This window comes from Perissodus microlepis, chromosome 5, assembly GCF_051167445.1.
Source record: "Perissodus microlepis isolate ML-2025 ecotype Zambia chromosome 5, ASM5116744v1, whole genome shotgun sequence".
Lineage (NCBI taxonomy): Eukaryota > Metazoa > Chordata > Actinopteri > Cichliformes > Cichlidae > Perissodus > Perissodus microlepis.
This window is the reverse complement of record NC_140465.1, coordinates 26,681,174-26,702,393: the sequence shown is the minus strand read 5'-3', so window position 1 is coordinate 26,702,393 and position 21,220 is coordinate 26,681,174. Positions and strand designations below refer to the sequence as shown.

At 40.9% G+C, this 21,220-nt stretch overlaps 1 protein-coding gene across 1 annotated transcript in view; it reads right to left on the bottom strand.

Moving 5' to 3' along the window:
• Positions 1 to 21,220, bottom strand: part of kctd6a (potassium channel tetramerization domain containing 6a) — a 32,558-nt gene that overhangs the window by 9,286 nt on the left and 2,052 nt on the right. Inside the window, exons 2-4 of the mRNA XM_084929092.1 lie at positions 20,326 to 20,417; positions 13,281 to 13,450; positions 3,943 to 4,195 (exon numbers count right to left, since the gene is read on the bottom strand). Of these exons, the coding sequence (XP_084785218.1) occupies positions 3,943 to 4,195; positions 13,281 to 13,450; positions 20,326 to 20,352 (450 nt within the window). The 5' untranslated portion in view covers positions 20,353 to 20,417. The remainder of the gene's footprint in view (positions 1 to 3,942; positions 4,196 to 13,280; positions 13,451 to 20,325; positions 20,418 to 21,220) is intronic.

Here is a 21,220-nt window from a genome sequence, read left to right as displayed (position 1 = left end):
GTATTGCCTAGCAACAATCTAGCAATGGATTAAAATGACCTGTGTTTACCTTTTATACATCTATAATGCCTTATAAAGAAAGTTTATCTTATGACAATAACACCCTCCATCCATCTAAATCTACAGCTTCACTTGTCCTCAGCTGTCCCCTCCTGGTGACACTCCTGCAACACCAATCTGTCTGTAAAGCTCCAGTTTCACTCTCCCCTCTTGAACAAGACCCAGAGATATTTAAACTCCTTTGCTTGGGGGAGCAGCTCATCCCTGACCTGGAGTGGACACCTATCCATTTCCTGCTGAGGAAACCTAATTTTTAATTAACAAAAGCTGAATTATGCATGGTATATTATGATGCAATCACATTGCCTGGTAATCACCCAGCAACTGCCTTCTTATTGCCTTTATGCATCTACAACAGCTCACAAAAACATCTTGTTTTTTCTTTTTTTGCATAATTTCAACAACATCTCATTTATATCTACAAAATTTGAATTATAGACTTTTAGCAGGCTATAATGTACATGTTTGATAAAACAGCTTGGACACTCGAGTTAAAACTCCTTCTTTTGACATTGATTAATCTCTTAAAACTAATTTCTGTTCATCAGAATTACATATTTAGAGTTTTTGTCCTCATTTACACAAGTAACTCAACACTTCTGGCTCTTTTAGTATTCATGAATCTATGAATATAACATCAGCCACTGACTCCTTCGCTTCCTTCCCCACCTCCAGAGCTTTCCTCTGCTTCTGTGAGCCCCTCTCACAAGTTTCAAGCCAAATGAAGGGAGACCCAGTGCCAGTCTACACTGCTGAAGTGTGCCTTTCAGTAAGCAGACAAGGAAAAACCTGAAGCAAAGTGTGAAAATCAGGAGGTCACAAATAGAAGAAAGAGTGCTGTTCTAGGAGTCAGGGTAAAGAAGTTTAACACTTCTTGGAAAGCTTTTACTGCACACTTAAGGTATCGTCAGTTCACCCATCTGTAAGGTGCTTTCACATGGGCTGTGATTTGAAACATGTTATTTTCAGTGGTTTCCACCTTGCAACGATGGTCTGGTGCTGTGCTGAGTAAAGTGCAACTGCAGCACAGCTTGGGAGATCCTGTGGATTTGAAGTTTGCCATCAGTATCATAGCATACAAAAAGGCACCTAGCCAAGCTAATTTTATAAGTCTGAATTACCAAAATTACACAACACATGTTGAGTTTGTATTGAGACCACAGGAGGAAAACCCTTCCTTGAAAGGGTTTGCATTAAAATAAAATATACACAACAAATGTGCTAACAGTCCTTGAGAAATGTACATAAACAAAGCGTAGATGTGTTATGAACACTGTGTGGATCCCAATATAGAGGTTTCAAACCTTTGCAGTTCAGGTTTCAGCACTCTCTCACCTCTTATTCACTTTGAACATGATGGTGCAATTTGTTGCCAAACTGAATTGTGGATTGTGGAGTTGGGAAATGATTAACTTTTCTAACAGGATCCAATCCAATCAAGTTATGAAAATCCCTCACAGAATAGAGAAGATGTTGCTTGTGCAGCCTGTTAGCCGTCCAGCTTCTGGGCTACAACCCGCTACAGATCATAGAAAATTAGGATTAATGTATAAATTTAAAACATGTATTTAAAATTTTGTAGGAAAAAGCAAAAAATACTGGTAGCTGCTTCTCCTCAGTCTCCTAGTAGATGTACCTCAGCTTTATATTTGAAAGTCCTAGGTCAGCGGTCCCCAACCCCCGGGCCTCGGACCGGTAACGGTCCGTGAGTCGTTTGGTACCGGGCCGCGAGAGTTGAGGCTCAGGTGTGAAATGTATGGTTTTCAGGGTTTTTATCGGTTTTCAGCGTTATTTTGTTATCATTTTTATCGTTAACTCGGTTTTCCTGGGTCTTTTCACGTGTGTTATGAATAAATCTTCTTTTTTTCGGTACCGGTACTAGTTTAATTTTGTTGTATTTATCCGCGACACCTTAAAGGCCGGTCCGTGAAAATATTGTCAGGCATAAACCGGTCCGTGGCGCAAAAAAGGTTGGGGACCGCTGTCCTAGGTCATTTGCAGAAAAGTTGACCTCTGACTTTGAACTTGAGGTCAAGGTCACTGAGATTCAAACTCATCCAAGGTTTTTAGTAGTTGCGTCTATGGTATGAATTTCAAAATCCTATGTCATCTCACTCTCAAGTTATTGCATTCACAACCTTGGGTGTCCACGCTGTCTACCTGCCCAGTTGGGTCATGAAAATACGCCATCAATTCACTTATGATTATGGGTCAGGCTTCATCAGGTGTGGCCTCCAGCTTGCACTGGAACAGTTTGCAGCTGAGTGTGAAGCAGCAGGAATGAGAATCAGCACTGAAGTCTGAAGCCATGGTCCTCAGCTGGAAAAGGATGGAGTACCCATGCCAGGCCAGGAACGAATTACTGCCCCAAGACTACTGGTGATGGCCAGAGGGGCTGATGGTGCGATATGGCAGCCTCGCTTCTGTCAGTCTGCCCCAGGGTAGCTGTGGCTACAACTGTAGCTTGCCTCCACCAGTGTGAATGTGAGAGTGAATGAATAGTGGAATTGTAAAGCGCTTTGAGGGTCCCAAAAAGCACTATATAAATGCAGTCCATTATTATTATTATTATTATTATTATTATTATAAGTGAAAGAGTTTAAGTATCTCGGGCTCCTGTGAGGGGAGAGGGCATGTCCCACTGAGAGGAGGCCCCGGGTAGACCCAGGACAGGCTGGAGAGATTATATCTCTTGGCTGGCCTGGGAACACCTTGGTGTTTCCCCAGATAAGCTGGAGGAGGTGGCTGGGAAAAGGGAGGCCTCGGTTTCCCTGTTTAGGCTGCGCGTCCACATTGAAATGGCCGAAAACACTTACGTTCCAGTACTGCGCATGCGTGAAACGCAAGAAGATTCGACCTGCCTCATTTCTGTCTGCTGCTTATTTACTTTCCGGCTCTTTGAAACGTCGTGGCAAAATGTTGAGGAAAAGCACTGAGTTTTTTAAATGGACTAACTATGAGGTGGAGTTTTTGCTGCCAGTAACACAAAAGTACAAAGTTGCAAAAGAGAGTTAAAGAATTTGAAGAAAAGCTATCTGGAGCATGTACAGACTGATATTAATCTTTAATAAGGCTGTCAAAATTGAGAGCAAACAAAACAACTGCTGTGTCTTAGTTTAATTGGTCACATGACTGCATCATATGACTAACATGCGTCATCATTTTAGAAAGTTTGCATTTTCGCTGTCCACACTGCGACGCAAGAGCAGTTTTGCACGTTTTCAAATGTATGCGTTTTCGAGAGCGAAAACGCCATCTCAGTGTGGACGGGAGGCCAAAACGAAGAGAAAACAACGCAGCCAAAGCTACTGTTTTTATTGTTTCTTCACCACTTCCAGGTGTGAGGACAGTGAAGAGAGAAAAAACAAATACTGCAGAGTCATCACACTCTTCAGAGTCTGTGACAAGAAGATTTTAAACTTCAGTGAACGTAGAAAGATATTCAACAATTTAAGATTCCGGAATTAATAATATATAAGGGGAAAAATTGCAATACTGTAAATGTTAACTTCACACAGTGTACTTTTTCCAAAAAGCACGTCACATCACTTATTTTGTAGTGGTTAAACTAGTTAAAAGAAATAACCTATTATAGGAGTCCCAAATTAGTTATGGTAAAACTGTAATAATTAGTATTATTTTTTAAAAAGTAACATTTCCAGGCAGCATGTATAGACACTCAATGGAAAATGCAAAAGCAGTAGCAGAACTTAAAATTTATGAATCAGGCATTAAGCATAAAAAACGAATCACTTTTATTTAAAATTGTTTGTTTTTTTCTAGAAGCAGACTCAGAAGCAGTCTACAGGAAAAATAAATAAATATACTGTATAATCTGCTGTGATAGATCAATACAGCCTGACCAGGCCTGTTCCCACTGACCTTGGTGGTGATGGTGAGCTGGGTGATGATGACTGCAACAGGATTGGAGTACTTGGAGAGCTTTCTGGTGCTGGACAACTCAACCACCTCTTCGTAGCTGTCTGTGGGGTAGGGCAGATGCGGCTTGGGGTCTCCCAGGCACTGGATAAGGGGCTCAATCTGATAGAAGTCAGCCTCCTTTCTTAGCAGCTCCGTCTCCTTGAAGTCACATGGCAATGTGAGCTCTGACGTCCGCAGGAAGTTGAGGATGTAGCTGAAATAGCAGAACCAGAGACAGGATCAGTCAAGACTGCTGAGCCAACAATTCTGAGCTGTCAGTTAAAGTTGGGGCAGGAGAGCTGCTAAATGATGTGCAAGTAAGCTAAATAATCATGTTTCATACATTTTTTCCTAATGTTCACTCTATATGACATTAAAGAGATTGTATACAGTGCTTTGAGTACTCCAGGAGAGCAGAAAAGCGCTATATAAGAATCAGTCCATTAAAGAGAGAGCATATTCCTAATCATTGTCCAACAAAAGGTTTCCTCCACTGACTTTGATTTATTTATATACTGCAGTGGAGTCTAATATGTGAAAAAGCACCATTTAGTAGATTTATATGTTATTTTAATAATCTGTCCATCCAGTGCATCCATCGTCTATCACTGCTTCCAGGTCCTGGAGGATGCTATCTAAGCAGAGATGCCCAGATCTTCCTCTCCCAAGCTAACTTGTCTAGCTCTTCAGCGAGGCATTCCCAAGTCAGCCAAAAAGCACAGAGGGAGATGTACTAAGTGGGGCAAATTAGTGTAAGGTTGCAAATGAACCAATGGGAATGGAAAGTTTTCCAGGTGATCTGCTAACAATTGTTTATATAGAAGGACATCCCCTTCTATTGGGGTTAGGTTAACTGGTGATTCTAATTTGGTTGTATTCTAGTTGGTGTGAATGTGAGTATGAATGGTTGTCTGTTTCTCTGTGTATGTCCTAGAACACACTGGCAACCTGTCCCGGGTGTACCCCATTTCTTGTGCCATGGCAAGACAGGCTTCATTCCCCACAACCCTGAATTAGATAAGTGGGGAAAAAAAACAGATGGATGGATGGCTATACCAAGACGCAGCCACTTTATTTCAGTAATGACTGGCATTCTGCCAAGAGCAGCACAAATTAGCAGGTCATAAACAAACAGAGCCAATGAGGAAACGAGTAACATACTGATAAAAAAATTACAGTGTAAATGCAGAGTTTATCAATTTGTTTCTTTCTGAAAAGAGCAAGGCAATTTAGATCAGTGAGAGGAAGCTAAAGGAAAAATCAATGTTTCTATCATAAGGGCTAACTCATCTGTTAAAAAAAGAAATAGCTAGAGACTGTGTGTGGATAAAGGTGTGTAAATTCTGGATGAATCTGTATTCTTGTATCCCTCAGACACACCACATTAATTTCTGCTCTGTTTCACTGAAATTTTAGCATTACTGAGGACCAGACAGACAAACATTCAGGTTAAGGACTCAATGCAAAGCTTTAAGAGAGAGACAATGTTTTGGCATTGTGCTGACAGCTTTGAGCCATCCACCTGTGCCAATTACACACTCATTCTGATAAACTCTCCCTCCATCATCACACATGAAAGAACACTCCTAGTGGCAACACATACATATCAGTCACAAACTACAATGCTTTTTCTGTATTAAACTGTGTGGCACAGTCTATTGCCACATACCTATATCAGGTCTGTGTGATTTATTTAAATAATGTCCTCCTAAAATGTTGTGTCATGAAAGGAAAACTCATAAATTCTTATGAAAGAATTAACAGGCTGCAGAATTTCCCTTGGTCCCCCAGCAACCACCACATTCTGGTCAGATGCCCAAACCAGCTACTAGCAAATTATTCGTTTTATTTCAATGTGTTTCATTTTTGTTTTTCTTTTTGCTCTGGAGGTTTGCGAAGGCCTCTGCAGCAACTCGAATCCCCTGAGCCCAGCCTCTCTTTCATCATGAGATTTTTGGACTCATTTTTCATTCAGCCATGCTTCACAGAATCCCAAGAGGTTTTGAGAAGAACAGAATAACATAGTTCAGGGTCAGACTGAATAAAATGTTGATTCTTTTTTCCATTAGTTTACTGCAGGGGTCGGCAACCCTAGGCACGCGTGCCACAGTTGGCACGCGAAGGGTTAACTGATGGCAGGGCCATAGCTGGACTGGTCATCGGGCATGCCGGGCATTGCTCGGTGGCCCGATGATTTTTTTTATTATTATTATTATTTTTGTAACGGTATAAACAATGAAAGGTGTTGGATTGGTCAGATGCTGGCCGGTGTGTAAAAATAACTCAGTTGTTTGGTGGTGGCATCGCGGAGCTTCCACAGATTCAGTAACATTAACAAGTGGTGGAGGCCAGCAGGTGGATGAGGGAGATCGGAGGCAGGACGAGGAGAGACCCGAGGCGGCCGCCGGTCCGAGCGTCAGGTGAACTGAACTTCAGGTAAGAAGTTATGACCTGCAGTCTATCTGGGTCAGATATAAACCAAGTTTAGGTGTAGTTTATTTTCGTTGTGCTGACTTTTTACAGTCAGTTACAATAACTCGTGCTGTGTACTAGCTAGCATGACGGAGTTTCTATACAGCTGGGTGGGTGCTTTGATGTTACTGATGTTGAACTTTATTTAATTCATAAGGTTAGTTAGTAGAGTTGCCAACCGTCCCGTAAAAAGACGTAATCCTCCCGCATTCAGAGAAGTTATTGCGCGTTTTGTGTTGAGCTGAGAGGGGACGCAGTTTGTCCCGGACTTCAGCTAGAATGGAAAAGGACACAAAGGTGGAGTTATTCTTTGTCTTTGCTGCACAGCTGCCTCTTCTTCTCTCATTCTCCCCCCTCTCTCTCCTGTTGCTACTTTAATCATGAAACTGATCAATGATCAGCTGATCGGCTTTTCTCTCTTGTTTGTTTATCGCCCACTTTGCGCCAGAAAGAAGAAACCAGCGGATGTCGCGCTAAACAACAGCAGCATGTTTAAGCTTGATCAGCTGTTGTTAGAATTTATTTAATATTAATTTCTAGTATCAGCTGAGGTTTGCTGGAGCCACAGCTGTAAAAGCTGCTGGTCATGATATCGGTTTGTATATCTGGTGAGAGGGAAACATTAAGATGAAACCAGGAGATGTCCTTACTGAATCATCAGAGCTGAACAGGTGATGGAGAAACAGGTTTACCTTTTAGGTGACATGAATGAGTTGAAGGGAAGTTATGAACTGTTTCTGACAGACAAATAACACCAATATCATTTTCTAAGTAGCTGACAGCTGGTAACTGTGCAGGGGTGGATCTAGCAAAGTTTTGCTAGGGGGGCCAGGTAGGGCATTAACAGGGAAAGGGGGGCACAAAGAAATATTTTCTTATTTTCATTTAAAATGTCTGGCTGTTATTAAATAATTATCTGAAGCTTACAACCAAAGTTTTTATCTGATGTAAAAAGTATAGAGATTGAAAATGTGACGTCATTCAGGGGTAAAACCGCAAAGGATTCTGGGAACTCGTGGCAAGAGGTACTAGTGCACGCAGGCTTTCAATTGAAATTACATTACACAGCGATAAAAAGAAACACAAAAAATGGCAAGAAGCTGTAGTATTATTAGCTGCAATAGCCGGTCACATGACAGCCACGGGAAGCCGACGGGTAAAGAGATCGGTTGTTATCGGATTACGTCGTTGAAGAGAAATTGTTCGAGCCATGTTTCCGAAGTAATAAAGAGCCGACGGATGGCCTGGATTGCAGCCATTCAAAGACCAAATATAACCGTTAAGCTTAAAGGTCCTATTAATAAACGGTTAACGAATGTGTATTTATGAAGACGATTTGTGAGACTGGTAAACTTAGGTTTGTTCGTACGATGGTCTTTCGTTCTACACGGTGCATTTCAAGGTCCTGTACCCATCCGTCGGTAAACTGTACCTGGGCTTGTTGCAGTGACCTGAAGTTACTAAACTTCATGAGTGTATACACTCACTCCAAGAACTGTATAATTATAAATATGAGCGTGGTGAAAGTTGGGCAGCACGCTAACGTATTTTGTCCACTCTGTGTGCTCGTGAGGGTCTAACCCTTTCACTCGTTTGATTTTTTCCTCATATCTTTTCTTTGACTTTTCACCAAGTCTGTCTTTGTACGGACCGGCATTGTTCTCCTTCGTTTTGTACATAACTTTTTTGGGGGACAAAGAAAAAGCAAGAAGGTAATGGAACCGGAGAATGAACGTTTTGCGGTGCTGCAAATGCTTGCATTTGATGCGGTACTTGGATTGTTTTGCCACGAGTTCCCGGCATGCAATGCGCGAAAGTCACGTGGTCTGTCAATCTCTATAGAAATCATACATTTACCTACAAGACAGTGTACATCACTGTCACAACAGCGTTTGTTTTCATTCAAAGGCTTTATGGCTTTAATATCTGGTGGGCCGGTCTCTAGTCAAAATGCCCGGGCTGTTTTTTTTGTCCCAGTCCAGCCCTGGGCACGACACGCAGTGAATTAATCTGAGAAGGTTCATCAAAAAAAAAAATGGCCGCGCCAGCGGTGCACATTGCAAATCAGCTCGCATAGACACATTAGTTGTGCCTCTTCTTAATGACGGTATCTTAACTAACAACCCCAACTACAGACTAAAAATAACTTAGCCTACTGGTAAGAGGGACGTTGTTAGCTTTCCACATTCCGACACTTCAAAAGCTTCAGGAGCTTTCCGCTCAGCACAGCATCAGCACCACGGAAATACACGGATACATCCATAGACTTGAGACACAATGCATTTTTGGGACTTTCAGGTGTATGGACCAATGTTTTATTTTCTGATCAAACCAGAAATCTTTAATGAGCAGCTAGATTTGTCTTGCATTAGCTGGCTGAGTTAATGCCAGTTAATGCAACATCGAAGCAGCTGGAATCCACAGCTGTGCGTGTTCATGGAGCTTGCATTTTCACCTGCTGGACATCACTACCTGACAAGTTTAACTGCATTGCAAGTAAACATTGCAGAGGCCTTATTGACAGTATTTGGCTCTACATATCTGTGTGAGCAGATTTTCTCTCACATGAGTGTCCTCAGGTAGCCGTCTGGACACTCGGAGACCTGTGTCTCTGAGTGGGAGACCAGAGATCATATTAGCATGTGTGTCTCTGTATTAACAAACATGCCATATTGGCTTAGTTTATTTTTCTTATCATTGTTGTGAGGAGACCATAAATAGCATTTGTATTTTCCGTTGTACAGTTCATTTGCTGTTATGGAGTTCTTGTTATGGATAAAAAGTGTATATTTTTGTTTCAAAATAGCTGATAACTATTCGCTGATAGCTGCCAACATCTGCGAACAAATATTATTCTATAAAGTGGTTCTATATAGTGTGTAACTGTTAATATAGAGCGTTATTAAATTTATTGCTAATGCAGTCATATGGCACACTGACCTCTGAGGAAATTTTAAATGGCACTCGCCATCAGAAAGGTTGCCTACCCCTGGTTTACTGTATTTGCAGCTGTTGAAAAAAAAATTGATGATTACTGCCATTAGGTTCTGGATGTATTAAACAGACATACTATGTTTAATACAAAGGTTTCTTTAAAGTCCTTTAGTCAAAGGCTTTTGTTGGTTGGGCTAGACTGTGAATTAACGTTAACTGTTACATAGCAAAGAGAGCTTATGTTAACCAAAGAGTTTTCACAGGTATTCTTGTGGCTGGCCAGCAGGGGAGACTTTCGGCAGCGGATAATGAGCCTCTTTGTTTCAGCCATCTACACAAAACATAGCAAAAAACCCCAAACAAACAAAAAAACAAAACAAACGGGTACTAAGTTGAGTGTAGCCCAAATATAAATAGTAATTAGTTAAGATGTCTTATCATTCTATTGTAATAATAAGTGTAACCCAGAGTAAAATCTGTTTTACTAGATTTTAGTAATTTCCTAATTACCTACTGGTGATGGCCAGAGGGGCCGATGGTGCGATATGGCAGCCTCGCTTCTGTCAGTCTGCCCCAGGGCAGCTGTGGCTACAACTGTAGCTTGCCTCCACCAGTCTATGAATGTGAGAGTGAATGAATAGTGGAATTGTAAAGCGCTTTGAGGGCCCCGAAAAGCGCTATATAAATGCAATCCATTATTATTATTATTATTATTATTTCCTGCCATTGAACACATCACAAAAACATGACTCCAACCACATGACTTTGCTCAGCCAATCGGATGGCATGTAGGTCATAGTAAGCCTGTCCCGGCTTCCTCCCGTCAGATGCGTGGAGGCAAGCCAGGTGACAGAGCTGTTGCAGGTTTGTATTGGCAAACAGTTGCTTTTCCCGTTTTAATGCATTTTTTTAACACCAACTAACTTATGCGACTTAGACGCTGATTACTGTGAGCCAGAGCCGTAGTGTTGTTGTGCAATGAACGGAACGGAATTGGTGAGTTTGAACTTTTAATTGACTGTTTGTATTGCTACCAGCTGATTGGCGGCTGCCGGTCCAAACAATTTGATTTTGATTTTTGATTTGTCCGATATTTGTTGAATAACAAATGTTGTGAAGCTATATAATATGTATATAGCAGTTGGAATGTTTCAGTTAAATCCTTATTGGCTAAATATACTGTTTATTCATTTATAAATTGTGTACACAGGAACAAGAATAACTTAATGTATTTAGCTTAACTGGCTGACATTTTTGTATTATTCTCGTGATTTCTTATTGGCCTTGTTTATTTAATGCAGGCCAGGTGAACCTTTTTGGGTATGAAAAAGGATGGCGAGCCAATGAACGGCTAGGAGCAGGAATCACTCTGCATTGAAGCTTCCACTGGACTGGTAGGAAGTTATCAAAGATGAGGCTCTGTCCCCATTTTCCGAATACACTGATTTCCGCAATCATACACACTATTCCCCCCGCTTGGACATCTCTCATGGACATTCAGATAAAACTCATGGACTTTCTCCTCTTCAGTGTGGATCAGTGTTTTTGATGTTAACATGTGTTATTTATGGGGAACTTTTTTGAGAATCTATATTGCTTGGTATAAGCCAGAAGAATTTGCTTAGTTGTCTTTGTGCACCCCCACTGGGTTTTTGATTAATTGAATAGCTGCAGCAGGAGTGATTATTTAAGTTTTCCTTTTCTTTTCTTGTTATTTTTCTTTGGTTTCGGTTAAATACATGGTACCTGCAAAAGCATTTTGTGTTGTGTGTATTTATTAATTACTGCCCATCAGCATTCCTAAATCTTCTGATTAATAATAACCTGATATTTCACTCAATACTTAGCCTGTATTAATTCATTAGCGCTTCATCAGTGTTACATAAGACATTCAGAATGTACAAGTTTTATTATATAAAACTGTATATGAAAATAAAAAGTGTTTTACATTGCATGAAAAATTACAGCTGACTAGAAACTTAATGTGTTGCAGCTGAAGACAGAAGAAGAGCTATGTAGTGGGTTGCCACGGTAACATTTTTTCTAACTGTATATCATATATATTTTCCCAGCACAGGGCCAGGAACATACTATTGTATACTTCGTATACATAAATTTTTTTTTTTTTTTTTAATGTGCACAATTAGTCCAGTGCATGCTCTAAAAGCTTCTTATGAGCTCTAAAATAAAACATTTAAGAACTATTTGGTTGAGGGTATCAGTGTTATGACAGATTTCAAATTTTTATATTTAAAGATTAGGGTCTTGAAATTTCCTGTACTTATAACAGGATAGTTTGGACATTCATTTGAATGGTGACTTTCCAGCAGACTACCACTTGCCATGTTATCCATTTAATCTCAGCTGACACAGCCTTAATGTCCCTTTTTCCACTCATATAGTCTTGCTGCCCAATCTAGAAGCAGTTTCCACCAAGGATACACTGGTGCCAGTGCCAAAAAGTATGACTTCACCTAACTTCTGGGGCCAAAGTTCGAACCACAGATGCAAATAGCTATGGTAGAGAATACCACAGGAATTTAATGATTAACAGGCCACAGATTCTGTTAACAATGACTGCGTTCCCATGGAAATTACCTCAACTCCTGATAGTGATACTACTTGAGAATCAATAGACTATGTGCACGTTAGCATATGCTACTTCAGGTGCGGAAACTCCTGTGGGGAGCTTTGTTTCCGGTGTCCTATTCGCGCCTTGTTTACGGTCCAAAACAAGTTAAGCAAATGAATGAACCAAGCGGCGATTTACATTTCTATAGATGTCTTGGGCATTTACCCAATATATCTGTAAATGATGTTCATTGACTTGTCGATATTTTTTCCCCCACGCCTCAGAGCAAAACAGAAAAGGGATTCAAATTTTATATTTCTCAGTATCTGTAAACAGCGGTTCCTCATTTATCGCGGGTGTTATGTTCTAAAAGTAACCAGTGATAGGTGAAATCAAGTAGCCAATTTTATTTTTTGACGGTGCAAAACGTTTCGTCGACATACAGTACTGCACTTCAGAGTCACACTGCTAGCGATCAATGCAGCGATTCTGTACTGTATAGGAGAGACGTCACGGAGGAGATCGTCTGCAGCGATCAGGACGCAGGACACAATGTGATGTAAAAAAAAAAAAAAAAAAAGCATGCAAACTTGCACTAAAAAAATCTGCGAAACAGCGAGGTGAAAGGTGAACCGCATTATAGCGAGGGACCACTGTAATTTTGAAGGTAAGTCACAACATACCCTTCGTAAATACTAATGTATAGAAACCCTTACCAGCAATAATTCATTTTTTGTGTGGCTTTTTTTCACGGTTTGTTAACATGCTGTGTAGGTGTGTACCTGACTAGCTGATATCGACATAATGGGGAAACATCTGGTTTGACTATTCTTCACCTGTAGTTTGAATGCTGAACATTTGCCTGTTTAAATCATAAGACCCGTCACTATACAGAGATGTGCTTCTGAATGTGGACGATGTGTCTTCTGCATGCAGTAATGCAGTTCTGCTTGTGTTGAGTGATGCAAACAACTGATCGATCTAAACTCTTTAAACGTCAAAATTGATCATTAGATTTTTTATGACACAACAGTGGTGAGTGTTCCCACCTTCTGCTCTTTGTAACTTAACACAATCTTTCCGTTTTCGAGTTTTGGACATGATTTTGGAGTATATCTTCGCAGTAGCGATTGACCGCAAAGTAAAGCTACCGGAAATGTACAACCCCACATCCAGTCTCAAACCAGGAAGTTAGCATTTTCTCGTGCACAGGGTCTATTATCAAACCTGTTGAAACTTGGCCAGGTCCTCAAAAAGCACTGCATTGCATCTCATCAATCAACTGCAGAAGTTAAAATAAAAAAAAACCCATCTCACTCACCGAAACAGTGGGCCGTCACGGTCAATGAAGTAGTTCCCGTGCGCATCCCTGACAGTGGGGAGGTCACCTCTGAACATGGCTCCCAGCATAGAGTCTGGGTAGCGCTGTAGCGTAGACAGGGATGTGCTATACACACAGCCGCCCACATTCAGAGTAACTGGCTCCCCCATCTGGACAAAGTAGGCAGGCAGAGATAACACTCAAGGCTTTTGTCAATGGCAGTTTTTTTCCACAGCAGACATTGTGACTTCTCACTAGGGTTGTTCGATATAACGATATTGTTGAGAGATTTTGAGTTTTGTGTTATGTTTATTTGTAGCTTCATTTGAAGGAAGAAGAGCTTGTGAATTGGACAATTGCAGGAAAAGGGAGTGAGACCATATGTGCAGAAAAAATGCGCTGTGACATACCAAGCTACCTCCTGTGTCAACAGACAAGCTAACGGTCTCTCCTTTTAAGGAGATGTTATTGAATTCTGCACATGCCACACCTACTGCTGTGAAAGCTTGCTTGGTATAAATAAAGAATGTACTGAGAGCCCCGCGCGATTCCTCTGTGACACACACACAGTGCACACGTTGGTGCAGTGTCGGGGCATCGTCCATGTACATGTAAAAATATCTGAGTCTGAGTTTCTTTGCCTTCTAACAATTTTCTCCTCACAGATATATATCGGATAACGATATAAAAACATCTATCGTTTCATTTTACGCTGTCGTTTGTTTCGTGGTGTCGCAAAATAGACCGTTTACGGCAATATTTTTTCATCGTTTTGATGGTCACTGTAGTGGCTATATTAATTTCTTAAAGTTCTCTCTTTCTCTTATATTTAATATAACCACACTATGGACGGACAAGCGACTGTTTTTATGCGTTGTCGTTAGCAACAACGACGGTAAAACCATCGGGTGTCCGCTTGTTTATCTTCCACATAAACCTTTCACAATAAAACTCAAGATCCTGTTGAGACTTTTCAAAATAAACTTAATCACATAAAAGAGTATGCAGATTATTTATGGATGAGAAGCAAAAAAGAGCCGCCAGGTGCTAAAAAAATAAACCTTAGACTCAAACGTTAGAACTGGCTTTTCCCCGCAGCACGCCGTGTAATAAATACAAAGAAAACGGCGGCCATTACAACTTATGTCTAAAAATGTATAGTTTCATGCTTCGGTTAAAACACTCGACTCCAGGTACACGATGCCCAGCTGGAAACACTTTATGCAAGTCGAGCTGCCCGTGATTCTCAGAATGTACATAAAATGTAAAATTTTTGTGATTTATATCGTTATCGGGACGATAGATGTCTTATATCGGGATATGAGATTTTGGTCATATCGCACAGCCCTAGTTGTACCTAGATTTTCAGTCCCATGCAAACTCAAGGGGTTAAACAGTGAAAACAGGCTTAATATGCATGAAAATCAGGAGAACATGAGCATAAGACTGAACATGATGACCTAGGCTACCACACAGCTGCGAGCTGTTTCAGCCTGGGCAAAGTGCTATAAAGAGTATGAGACAAAACAGAAGACAGACACAGACATTGCTCAACTCTCAGATGCAGACTTGAAGACTGGTCTCACATTTGCTGGTGATGTGTCTATCCTTTATATTTTGACATCAAATATTGAACCTGGCTTACATCTACTTGTTCAAGCCCAAAACAGACTAGATTTCTTTCACTGAGCAAGAACAAAAAATCAAACAAAACAAACAAAAAAAAACTTCAGCGCAATTTATTCACAGCTCTTTTTTAGAATGTTGATCACATTTTTAATCACCTAATTGTAATGTCTGATTTGATATATACCTTTATTAGTCCCACAAGGGGAAGTTTCATAAGGCTGCCAACCTATTGCACGCAATGGCGGCGCCATCTTACCCTCCGACCATACATACATTACACAAAACATCACATGGGGAAGACAGGTCAGAGAGGTATAACAATGGAAAATGCACCACATGAGGAAAGATAAGGAGAAAAAAATAACTCCCCCCAGACTGAGCTCCAACAGGGTTTGAGAACAGAAAAAAAAACACCTCTGCACATAGCACATGAAAAAACTCTTAATACACCAAAGAAACACATGACAAGCAACAGGGGTGGGTAAAGGGTGAGAGACAGCCGATTTAGACAGTACATCCGGGCCTGCGCGCTGGTCTCCTTGATCCACCGTCAGCATCAGAAGGGAATAAGTGTCGAAGGCGTTTGGAATGGGAGGGGGGATGAGTGTGTGCATATCAGTGTATATGTATGTGTGTGCGTGTCCAGAGTTCAGCTGAGACAGTGTCCTTCGCCCTGCTAGGCTAAGTAAACAGTCTTCCAGCCAACCCAGGTGGCCTTGCATGGAATGGGAAGGAACAGACTAAACAGTCGTTATCAGGGTGTTTTTGTTCGTCTCCGGCCTTGAGACCGCAGCTGGCGCCGAGAGGGTATCCGCATGAAGTGATGGTGCTTTTTACTTAAGTGCGAACAGCTCATATGAATTTCAAAGCAGTTCTACAGTCCAACACTGGTCTCTCAATCTCCCGTTGGAGAGCCGCGAGCTTTGCCATACTTGCGTTCTGTGATGTTGTCATTTCTTGTGCTCAAGGAGCCGATTCTGAGAACTCACGGCAGTGTGCCTCCCCGAGATGTCATCCAATTTGCGCTCAGAGATGTTATTCCGAGCTAGCCCTTCCGAGATGTAATCCAGTCTGCAGTCAGAGATCTTATTCTGAGTAGTCACAGCAGCCGTAGCCTTTCCAAGATCTTATCCGTGCTGCACTCAATGAGCCCATTTTGAGAAACTCGCGCCTCTTCCCATCGTTTCAATCCCAGCGGGCAGCATTGTGGGGGTTTGAACAGCCGGTTCCGCTTTCTTAATTCTTCGATAAGTCAGGGCCAAGCCAGCTCTACACCTATCAGTAGTAGTTTATAAAGAGATAAAACTGTATTTGAGCAGAACTGAGTTTAACTTATTGGCGAGGCCTTTCCCAAGAGTACCAGTTTATCATGTGACCCACCCCTGAACTAGAATGATATAACCTGCGGTTGAGCATTACATAACTATAACTTTGACCCTTCTACTAAAGAAAAGTACTGGAAAAGTAGGAAACACTGTTTAACAAGTTTGAAGTTGAGATCAACATTAAACAATGAAGCGTCACATGGATTGGCACTACTCAACACTTTATTATAGTCCTCATGTATTGCCTTACAAATTTACATTTGCCTTACAAATGCCTATCAAAGGAGCACATGTGCTCCTTTGATAGGTGATAGTTCGGCAGAGGAGTGAGGTACTGGAGTGTTTCAGGTCGTTGTGACCCGCTAATGGTGGTAAACACAGAACTGGAAAATACTGGATTTTCTGAGCTGAGCACATGCCAGAGATGACATCAGGACTGGAATTTTAAGGGGGAGTGGAAAAGGTTAAGCCTAATAAACCATTCTCTGAATTGAAGTGAAAGCCCCTGTGGGTCTGGATGTGTCTACAGTTTAATACCCCAGGGGACCTTTTTGACAGTTTCTGTCTATATTCTCAGAGTTTTTTTCGAAAGTGATTTTCAATAAACTGGAATTTGAAGCTACAACTCCAATGTTTTTCAAATATATTAGCACCAGCTTGAGAGTTTGGATTGACTAAATTTGGTCTTTGATTTCAGTTTTTTGACACAACACTACAATAATCTGTAAGGCGACCTTGGCTCAGGGGGTTGGGAAGCGTATCTGTAACCGGAAGGTCACCGGTTGGATCCCCGGCCTCTCTGTCCTGGTCGTTGTGTCCTTGGGCAAGACACTTTACCCTACCGCCTACTGGTGTTGGCCAGAGGGGCCGATGGCGCGATATGGCAGCCTCGCTTCTGTCAGTCTGTCTGTCAGTCCCAGGGCAGCTGTGGCTACAACCGTAGCTTGCCTCCACCAGTGTGTGAATGCGAGAGTGAATGAATAGTGGCATTGTAAAGCGCTTTGGGTGCCTTGAAAAGCGCTATATAAATCCAATCCATTATTATTATTATTATTATTAATATTAAATCATTTCTAAAACACAAGTGTCTGAATTTTGCAGTAAAAGGTTTGAAAGCACCTATTTTCATCAGCTTAACATATCTCCCTTGTTCTTATCCTCTGACAGTTTTCTGAAGGTCATGACCAGAGTGAGGAAACCCCAAAATATCTACACAAAAAAAGACAAGAAAAAGATCACACAAAGAGAAAAGGACAGAGGTGCCATCATTCAAATGCCAGACATGTTTGGCTGGTGAAAGGCTAGCAGAGAGAAGGACAGGTTGGACAGCAAAATGGCTGCATACCAAAAAAAAACCAAACAGATCTGATTTACAATAATTTCCTTATGAGGACTTGTTGCTTGTCCAGAAAAACTGGTCAAGTCCGGACCATGTGCTACACAAACAGCTCCCTTAGGAGGAAATATAAGCACAGTGGTAGGTTCAAATGCACTGATCATCTACAACTGAGCAAACAAATGTGAAACTGAATAAACTGAATACGGGATCATATAAAATCATCTCTATGCTTCATCTCAGTCTCTGCCCATTTAGTACTGGATGGTATACTTAATATAGCTGTATACTGGCCTCAATTTCACACATGATAGGACTTCTTTAAATCCTACTAGATCAATGAACAAAGACACAGTCACTGGGGGGTTTTATTATGATGTATTTATTGTAGCCACTAGTAGTAGAAACCGCACACTTACACATAGCTTGAACACAGCCTGGATAATCCTCCTTTCTGACACTTTGAATGACCAAAATTTACAAAATGGACTCATTGTTTTATTCAATCAGACCTGAAATGAGTCAGGGCATGAACACATCAAGAGAGGGTTTACAGAGGTCAGGGCAAAAGTCCCTTTTCCCATAGACTTCTATAGGATAGGAAGTGTTTTTGCAGCCACAGCTATTACCCCCTGGTGGCCATTATAAACAATGCAGGTTTAAGATATTTCCCTGTTGGCTTCACTTTTCAGACCCAGAAATGGTCATTTTTTAAAATACTATATGATATTATATAAAAAAAACAATTCGTTGATAACTAGAAGAAGAAGCTCCGCTGACACACAGAGACAGGGAACCAGGTATAGAAGAAGTAGAAGTGGAAACGGGAAGCAAAGAAATCTATGTTGATTTTTTTTTTAAAAAAAATTTGCTTTCTCTTTCTTGGGGTGTCCACTTCCTGACACTTTTTCTATCCTCCTGATGTGCTGTTCATTTACATTCATATCTTATGCACATAATATTAAAAATTCATTGTGTGCATACTGTGAGTACAAGAAAACTATTACTAGAATATAATGTGTTAAATTTGCTTAGATGAGAGGGTCCAGCAGTAGATCAGAGAAATAGGGAAGTGTGTTTCAGTTTGATTTAGCTATAGGCCTGAGTGTGTGTAATTGTGTAGAGGGAGAGGAATTTATTGACACTGGGGGTCTGCCTGCCATAAAAGGAGACAGGAAGCTATAGTTGGGGGATGCTAGGACTGTATGGAACAGATAGTATAGAGAGGAGAAGTCTGTTACCCATTGTCCCTGAATGTAATAAAAGCTCATAATTGTCACAACTTAGAAGTAGGTTTGCAGGAGACCCTCCACATGCTTAGCTGTAAAAGTAAGACAACAAGAAGCCAATAGCCCAGTGAATGCAGAGTGGGGGTCTCAGTGCTTGTAATCTGTTAACTATGCTTTGTATGTTTTGTAGAGGAATTTGGTGTAGTTTGGGTGAGGGGAGATGGACTTTTATGACCGACAGGAAGTCACATATACAGAGACGCACAGTCACTCACGTGCACTCACATACACACACAGGTACGCGCATACACAGGCACTCATGTGCTCGCGCATACATACAAAACACAGAGTTTACAACACATGATGGGGTCGCTTCTATAAAACTGGTTGTAACAAACAAAGAAGTGATGATCTGCAGAGGGACACCGGCCTTCTAGAAGATGCATGCGTAACTGAAGATGAATAAAGGTTTTGTGAAATGACTACTGAGTCCGGTGTAGTCTCTGGAGGCCCGAGGAATAAAAAAGAACTGGGGTGAAACTGCTTTACGTAACAATACCCACACACAAATAATAAGCTATTTGTGAAACACTGTTCTGTGACTTTATATTTTCAAAACATCACCGCTCCTCTTCTTAAAATGAGTCTGTTCCTCCAAAATGATGACTTTATTCTAAGCTTCTCAAAATACTTCAGCTTCACTCTTGAAATATGCCTCATCAGATATTTTCTCATAAATTTAACATTGATTTTTGATAGTTTTCTCCATTTCAAAACTTGCGTTTTTACAATTTGTCAAAACACATCTCTCACCACTCCAGCGATACAGAGGATGATCTTCATGTGTAACTGATGAACAAAAGGTTTTTTGTACTTTGTTTAGTTTTTGTTTTTTTTAGAAAGAGAGATGAAAACAGGTATTTTCTTCGCCTCTCATCAAGGGAACACTGTTGTGATTTGGCCCTATATAAAACAAAAATGAATTGAATTTTCTCCAGAGTGTCATCATTCTAAACTGCTGATTAGCGAGTCTTCCTATAGTCTAGGAACCTCTTAGCTGCTGCACTGATTTGTCATTAAAATAACAGTAAGTAATGACAAGCCTGTGCACAACAAGCCAAAGTGCCTCTTAACTGGTGTTTTTCCTTCATGACAGAATAATTTGCGCTACAAAATTTGAAAGACAAAGTCTAAATGGAGTTTGTGTGGATTAACTTATTATTTTGATGATCTTACTTTATTGTAGTTTTAGTTATTTATTTATTCAGATAACAGTTAAGAGTTTCATATTCTATATAGTCCTGACAGAAAAATGAGCCACAATAAACCAGTAATTTAAACCAGTATTTTATGAAAAATACTAATAAAAATAATATCCTGAGCTTTTGGTCATGCACCTCATCACTGACAGCATTACTTTTCTCTTATGGTAATTTTTGGCTAATGTGATGGCAATGCTTTTAAATACTGGATATTAAAAAAAGAAATCATATTGTGTTATAAAATTAAAACCGGTTACTACCCACCATGTGACCCAGGTCTCCATTCTCCATCTGCAGTCAATGTTTCTTCTTAGTTCAGGTGGTCGAGAAGATCATTTCTCAGTTTCCACAAACACCTGCAACAAGAGGGCGAACAGCTTGTGAGACGGTTGCCATGGAGACCAGCAACAAGCTGATGCAGCGGCCGTCACGATCAGGAAGACTAATCGAGGCTGATTAGTCTCGAGTTTCCCGACGTGTCCTATGCACACGGCCAGCCGGTAAGAAAGGGGAAGAGACGCGTTTCTTAAATCAGATGAATGAAGCTCACATGGCGACTGATTAATGGAACTCAAACAGCATCTTAATGAGCCGTGATTAAGTTTTAAAATCACAAATCGGACCCAGCTGTGGCTGAAAGGCTGAAAATCTCCAAACACTGCTTCTCCTATGTTTAATTTTAATTTGGTGTGGTTCAAAATGACTGCAGCAGCACTGCAGAGGTTTTCTTAGTCCACTCATTCTTCCTTCCTGTCATATTCAGGCACCCACATTACCTACAATGCTACTCAACAGCTGATAGTTTGCTTGACGTGGTAGTGGCTAATGTAGCCTTGATGAGCAAACAGAGGTGGCATAAACTCAGTCATTTAAAATCATCATCTTCTTCTTCTTTCGGCAGCTCCCTTTAGGCGTCGCCACGGGGGATCTGCCTACATTTCACACCATCTCTAGCATCCTCCTCTTCTCTCACACCAACCTTCTATATGTCCTAACTACGCCCATGAGTCTTTTCTCTGGTCTTCTACTTTTTCTCCTGCTTGGCAGCTCCATAATCACCATCCTTTGTGCAGTATATCCAGTATCTCTCCTCTGCACATGTCCAAACCATCTCAGCCTTGCTGCTCTAATTTGTCACCAAATTGCTCCAACCTCAGCT